The sequence below is a fragment of the Bison bison genome, unplaced genomic scaffold, assembly GCF_000754665.1.
Source record: "Bison bison bison isolate TAMUID 2011002044 unplaced genomic scaffold, Bison_UMD1.0 scf7180017864297, whole genome shotgun sequence".
Lineage (NCBI taxonomy): Eukaryota > Metazoa > Chordata > Mammalia > Artiodactyla > Bovidae > Bison > Bison bison.
Window position 1 is genome coordinate 7,081,118 of NW_011494869.1, and position 7,783 is coordinate 7,088,900.

General features: G+C 37.8%; 1 protein-coding gene across 1 annotated transcript in view; it reads right to left on the reverse strand.

The window, feature by feature from the left end:
* LRRC36 (leucine rich repeat containing 36) overlaps positions 1-7,783 on the reverse strand; it is a 62,486-nt gene that overhangs the window by 45,474 nt on the left and 9,229 nt on the right. Inside the window, exons 2-4 of the mRNA XM_010851044.1 lie at positions 5,480-5,607; positions 1,991-2,183; positions 1,119-1,215 (exon numbers count right to left, since the gene is read on the reverse strand). Of these exons, the coding sequence (XP_010849346.1) occupies positions 1,119-1,215; positions 1,991-2,183; positions 5,480-5,607 (418 nt within the window). The remainder of the gene's footprint in view (positions 1-1,118; positions 1,216-1,990; positions 2,184-5,479; positions 5,608-7,783) is intronic.

Below are 7,783 nucleotides of genomic sequence, written 5' to 3' on the forward strand. Positions count from 1 at the left end.
AGAAGTAAACAAAAAACATTCTGAGGAAGAATATTTAGTGTTGTGTGGACATTTTCATAGCTTATCAAGTTAAAAATGGTATGTATAGGAAGCAAACTGCTATAAAATAAATATATTTATTATTTTATTATTAATATATTTATATATTGATTGTATGATATATAAGGTCCTATGTTGTTATAATATATAAACATGCACAGACAAAATACACACACACACATACATATACCTAAAACTAAGAAGATATTTACCATAATATAATTAGTGTTTCTTTTTGGATAGTGTGATTGTAAGTGGCTAACATTGTTTTTTTCTCTACTTTCCATATTCTCACAATAAATACATTCTTTCTATCATCAGAAAAAAAGTACTAATAATACATCTACATATGTGTATAGGTACACAGATGTCTGAAAGGATGTATACCAAACATTACTAGTAGTTAACTTAGTAGCAAAATATAGGGTGATTCTGACTTTTTCTCCTGCACTTCTGTGTTATTTAAATTGTTTATCATAAACTTCTATTTTTCAAAAATAATAAAACAACTTTTTTTAAAAAGCATGAATTTGGGGGTAGAAGATATGGCATCTTATTTGGACAGAATTTTAGTAATAAAAAATGGAAAAAATCTACCATTCAGATACTTTGGAGGTTAAAGGGCCATTTACTTTTGGTTTTGTACAAAAATGCTTCTCTTATCATTCTTTAACAAATTTATCTCTAATGATCCTACCCATGGTAATGTATGTAATCCTCCTAATTCAATAGGAAAAGACCATGTACTAATTTATAACTCTACCAAGAAAGGGCTGACAAACATTTATGGGAATAAGTAATCCCATAAAATCCCTATCTATAAACTCTGAACAATAACTTTAGAGAATGTACAATTATATCCAAAGAAGACACAGTGGTTCAAGAAAGCAGAAATGTTCCACTGATGGCCAGAATCTCACCCCAGATAAATCTGAAAATTCTGCATAGATACTTTGATTTCTAATCTGAGGGTTCTTACAACTTGTAGAGATTTCTGCTGGATAATGAAGAAAGTTAAGCAGGAATTCACTACTCTCTGTCCAGAACCAAACTAAAAAAATTTTTGGTAAAAATCTTACCTTTTTTCCACCTCTAAAAGAAAATTTTCACTGTTGCCCAACTGACTAAAATGCAGCTTGGCAGCTTTTCTCTCACTTTCTCGTACAGCTCGGTCATCTGGAGGCAAAAACCGTGGTCTGAGCATATTTCTTTTTTGGAGTAAACAGTAGTGGGTCAGAAAAGCATTTTCACAGAGTAAAAACTAAAGATCAGTCTCATCTTTTGTTTGAGACGGGTCACAGAATAATGCTATTATGTTGTCACTGGAGTAAGTAGTAACTCAGGGAGATTACAGGGACACCATAGCAACAACTGTCACCTAAGTGTAACTATCACTACAAGAAAGTACAGTTTGGGCAGCAAACAATCCAAATGGCCTAATCTTAAAGGCTGAAAGTCACAACATTTCTAAAAGACTTTACTTAGCTTCCCTATAACTTTCCCAGGAGCATGTAACATAGAAGTTTATATCAATGAGAATAAAATTATAAAGAAATACAGACTAACTTATTTGAAGGAATATTTATTGTTCCTCGCTAACTAAGCCTCAAAAACTTGCTATGTTCATTTTCTACTGCTAATGTAGTTACAAAGTTGGGGCACCTGAAAAAATAAATGTCAACCTGGAAACTTTTTGTTGGGGAGGAAGCGGTGGTGAAACCATCAACTGAAGAAAACTAAAGCTGGAAGTAACTGATAAAATCATAGATTGTCATTCAATAAACAATAAAAGGACTCGTCATACATCCTGCCAACACAAACGTTACATAAATATTGACTAATAAACAAATATATCCTGTCAGTACACACTCTGGGCCAACATCCAAAAAGTTAGGAGGCAGCTGGTTTAAAGTAAGATTTGGGGACAAAGAACAAGGGAGGAGGGTCTCACCCAGTTTCTCCAGAGTTTGTAGCATATAGACAGCAAAGAGCCTATAATCTGTATCTTTCCTGACAACAGGATTGAGTCTCAAATCTAGTTCTTTGAGGAAGGGTAAAGGCTGTAGGCGGGACACCTCCACTAATGAAGGAATGTTGTTATAATATAAATTCAGGTCTTGGAGTGAACATAAATACTGGATGCCCTGCAAGGAAAAGACCACATTATGAAAGTGCATGTTGGGAAGGATTAGGAATCTCACAGATAAAGGTAGAAATATAAATATTATTTTTCATCCTTAAACAATTACCCGAGTCACCCATGACAAAGGCAGGGTTGAAATTCCCATTTAGTTGCCTGAGAATAAGAATGCTGCAGCCCATGGGCACTGGGTGTGCTATACATTAAATAATTCACTGATATCATACATTTCCTCCTTTATAAGCTCTGACATCCAAATATCTGCAGTCAGTTCTATACTTCTGTTGCCTCTCATCACTTTCCCAATCTAATCCTTCCTGGTAGTAGCCAACCCAAGTCACTTTTGCACTTCTCTCACCCTTGCTACAACCACTCGCCTGACCCCAAAAGCCCTCAAGAGGGAGGGAGGCAAAAGAGAGATGGTTCTAAGGAAAGGGTATGGAAAAAAATTAAGTGTGTATGTATTTTGTTGTTGTTCTGTCACTAAGTCGTGTCTGACTCATTGTGATCCTATGGACTGCAGCACGCCAGGCTCCTCTGTGCTTCACTATCTCCCAGACTTTGCTCAGGTTCATATCCATTGAGTTGGTGATGCTATCTAACCATCTCATCCTCTGCTGCCCCCTTCTCCTTTTGCCTTCAATCCTTCCCAGCATCAGGGTCTTTTCCAATGAGTCGGCTCATCACATCAGGTGGCCAAAGTATTCCATGTATATGTTCTTCTATTAATATCTCAAGACCTCACTTTTAGGATAAAAGGACTACATGGCAAAACCAAACAATTCGATCTCCAAATCTTCCCTCCTGGACCAATCTGGAGCCCTCTTTTTCCCCTTCAGAGTTACTGCCACCACACAAGCTCCCCATCCTTCAATCAGTCAGTTCCTCTTGGTAGAAATGCTCTTCCTTCTTCTGTTCTCTCTCTGTGGACTTAGCAACCCCACCCCCTCCACTTCTCTAGCAACAGTGCAATCAGAACTGGTACACTTGAGAGGAAAAGCCACAGTTTTTCTCCTTTACTAAAACCTACTATTGAAACTAATTGCTTAATTTTCATGTATTTAGCTAGTTATGTGCTTTGGCCCAGCACTAAATTTCAGGACAATATTTCAAAACATGTACATATATGTATAGTCACATACTTTTAATATTAAAAATGCTTACCATAAAAGGAACTCTGTCATTGAGAGTTATTTCAGAAAGGTAAAATTATTTTCCATCACCTATTTATAAAATAATGTTTATCTTCTTTTCTCATTTAAAATTAACCTTTTTTAATTGCAGGAAGTTTAGAAAACTCAAGGTATATTCAAAACATTTCTGAATTGAACCCTGCCTACAGTTCAACGCATTTCTTTCTGGCTATTTTCAGTTCCATTAACTTCTACATTGTGAAAGGATCAATGGTTAGGAATATTTATCAATGCTTTTGGCGTCACTCTCAGGGTAGCACACCATTAGGGCTGTCTTTAAATGTATCTAATATCCCAGCTCAAGTAATCTTTTAATGTCTCAGTATAACAGTCAAGGAAACGATTCCAATCCTCCTCTCACGTTTCCCCATTGGCATAAATTCATGTATTCTCAATGCTACACTAGAAATAAACACAAAACATTTTCCCCTTGAAAAAATTAAGCAAAATGATCAGAGCTGCTAGAGATGAATACCTGCAGATAAATCACAGAAGTAAAAAAAAAAAAAAATCTAGAAAACTGGCATTTACTAAGTGCTTTCTATATGCCAAACACTACCAGGAATCTTATGTATATAATTTTTGATTAGTTGTGCTAATTGATTAATCTTCACAACAGTTTTTCAGGCAATTTACAGAAGTAGAAAGAAAAAGGGTGCAAAAGCAAATGACAGCAATGTTCATTCAATCTTTTTAGTCTGAAAATACAAACAGATAAAAATACATATGAGAAGAGGAGGCCTAAATAACTCTGTATTAATACTTTCTGATATAGGTGAGCCAGATACAAAGGGCTGTTATCGAAGATTCTAAAGACCTAGTTTAACTTGGAATTTCTGCTCTTAGAACCCTACTTGGAAATTTGATCTAGCTTAGATTTCTTCTTTCAGGGCCCTTAGTTTTAGATCTTGAGATTGGGTCTGATTTGTGTTGTTGAACAAATTTCCCCTAAGAAATGCAAAACTGGCAGAATAATCCAGATTAGTAACCAATCTTGGACAGCATCGGTAAGTCTTTCACCTTCAGTCTTGCAAAGAAGGGTTTTATCGAGAGAGACTTGTAGCTGGGCAAAAAGGGAATAGTGGAAGAAATACTATTTGGGGGTCTACACAAAGAAAAGAAATTTTCCATTTCTGTGTGTGAGGGTGTTTATGTTTGCAGAGCTCTTGCTTTGTTTGCTAATCCTCACACTTTCTGCTTAAGCATCTACTTTCCTGAACTGTCCTCTGCTCCACCAGCTCCTGGCCTGGAAGTTTTTCTTTGTTTTCAAGACCATCTTTTTCTCCCCCTCCTGGAAAAAAATCACAATAGCAATCTAGGCCAGTGTTTCTCCATATATGTTCCATGCATCAACATCATCAGAATCCCTTGGGAATGTCCTGGACCCACTGCATATTAACTCAGACTCTCAGAATAGGGACTAAGACTCTACATTTTAATTAGTATTTTATTTATTTATTATTTTTTATTATTTATTTTGCCATGTCACACAGCTTGTGGGATCTTAAACATGAGTCCTAATCACTAGACTGCCATACAATCTCTAAGAATCTGTACTTTTAACAGTGTTCCTCATAATTTTTTAACACACATGAAGAATCATTGGAGAAGGCAATGGCACCCCACTCCACTACTCTTGCCTGGAAAGTCCCATGGATGGAGGAGCCTGGTGGGCTGCAGTCCATGGGGTCGCTGGAGTCGGACACGACTGAGCGACTTCACTTTCACTTTTCACTTTCATGCATTGGAGAGGGAAATGGCAACCCACTCCAGTGTTCTTGCCTGGAGAATCCCAGGGACAGGGGAGCCTGGGGGGCTGCCGTCTATGGGGTCGCACAGAGTCGGACACTACTGAAGCGACTTAGCAGCAGCAAGAATCATAACTATTGCCCTAGGCAGTGACAGTTTTCTTTCAGTATAAAAGAAATTTTCCCCCACTATCTTATAATTTAAAATGTCAAACGTAAAGCAAAATTGAAAGAATTTTATGGTGAATAACAAAATTTAGTTTGGAAACATTTAAAAGGATATTCCCCAAGCTGATATTCTTTTATTTTTTCCCATCACAAAAACAGAAAACTGTCTGGTCATAAAACACAGAACTTACCTTCAGGCTAGTGATCAAATTTCTTGATAAATCTAAGGATCGGAGACTTTTAAAATTTCTAAAGGCATCACCAATGGAATGGATTTTTCCAGCATAAGATCCCTGCAATGAAAGAGACTCCACCAGTTCTGAAAAGAGATCATCAGTAGATATATTATGATCTCTGCTTGGAAAAAGAGCAGAGTCATTGAAAAACAGGCCTTCCTATCTCCCATATCTCATCTGTGAAAGGTCCTACATTTAAGGCTCATAAAAAGAACAGATCTTCCTTTTAAAATTAGCAATATGGTCTAATGCAGTGACATCAAGACTTGGTTTTACAGAAACCTTGAGTTTCTTTAATTACCCTGAATGATGTAGTAAAAATCTCCCAAAGTTCTCAAAACAAACAACAAATTCAGCAATCCCACTGCTAGGATTTAGCCCAAAAATAGTACAGCATTTTGCCAGGACATATGATATAGACCAGAAGGATGTCAATTTCAGGAAAGTTTCAGGATAGTGAAACAAAGAAAGAGAGGGAAGGAGGGAGGGAAGAAGAAAGGGAGAGAAGGAGAAAGGAAAAGGAGAAAAAGAAAACCGTCAAAGGGCTCATCGGTAGAAGAGCAGAACAAGATGGTCTAAGTAGCAGTGCATTGAACAATGTACTAGATCTGTGACCTTGTAAAAGTCACTTAACTTCTCTGTGCATCCATTTCCTCATGTGAAAAATGGAGATTACAACATTACTTACCTCATAAGATGTTGTAAGGATTTAATGACTATATGTATTGTGTATATACAAATATATAGTTATTGCTGTTGTTTAGTCTCTAAGTCATGTTCCACTCTTTGCGACCCCATGGACTGTAGCCCACCAGGCTTTTCTGTCCATGGGATTTCTTAGGCAAGAATACTGTTACGGGTTGCCATTTCCTTCTCCAGGGAATCTTCCCAACCCAGGGATTGAATCCGCATCTCCTTCATTGGCAGGTGAGTTCTTTACTGCTGAGCCACCAGGAAAACCCATAAACATATACACATATATGTGTGTGTGTTTTGTGTGTGTGTGTGTGTGAGAGAGAGAGAGAGAGAGAGAATACAAAACTTAGAATAGTGTCTGACATATGGTGCTATATACATGCTAATTATTATTATATAGTCATTTAAAACAATGAGGTAGATTTGTAGATGTTTATATGGAAAGATCTCAAAGACACTGAGGAAAAAGTGTGACTTTGTGTCTGTATATGTATGACTGTGTTTTAAAGAATGTATGTGTGTGTGTACTTATGTGTGTGTATATATATATACATACATCAGATCAGATCAGATCAGTCGCTCAGTCATGTCCGACTCTTTGCGACCCCATGAATCGCAGCACGCCAGGCCTCCCTGTCCATCACCAACTCCCGGAGTTCACTCAGACTCACGTCCATTGAGTCAGTGATACCATCCAGCCATCTCATCCTCTGTCATCCCCTTCTCCTCCTGCCCCCAATCCCTCCCAGCATCAGAGTCTTTTCCAATGAGTCAACTCTTCGCATGAGGTGGCCAAAGTACTGGAGTTTCAGCTTTAGCATCATTCCTTCCAAAGAAATCCCAGGGCTGATCTCCTTCAGAATGGACTGGTTGGATCTCCTTGCAGTCCAAGGGACTCTCAAGAGTCTTCTCCAACACCACAGTTCAAAAGCATCAATTCTTTGGCACTCAGCCTTCTTCACAGTCCAACTCTCACATCCATACATGACCACAGGAAAAACCATAGCCTTGACTAGACGAACCTTGGTTGGCAAAGTAATGTCTCTGCTTTTGAATATGCTATCTAGGTTAGTCATAACTTTCCTTCCAAGGAGTAAGCGTCTTTTAATTTCATGGCTGCAGTCATCATCTGTAGTGATTTTGGAGCCCAGAAAAATAAAGTCTGACACTGTTTCCACTGTTTCCCCATCTATTTCCCATGAAGTGATGGGACCGGATGTCAAACTAGACTTCTGACAGCACTGAAAAGAGGAGAATCTCAAAAGCAAGACAATAGGAACTCACTGGTAAGTGTGGTGGGCCAAAATGAGAACAGGAACAAAAACTGGAAGAAGGTTCTGCAGAATCCCATTTGCAGGTGACTGCCAAGGAACTGCACCGAAATAAGTTCTTAAGGTACTGGAGCAGTCTAGGCCCTATAAACTATTAAAAACATGAAACAAGATCCTTTTCAAGACAGATTCATCCCTGAAAGAAATAACTGGAACAGAATTCACATTGAATGGAATACAGACAATGGGTTCAAAAGAAAGAGAAGGTTTAGATATAAGTCCAGGAGGGAAG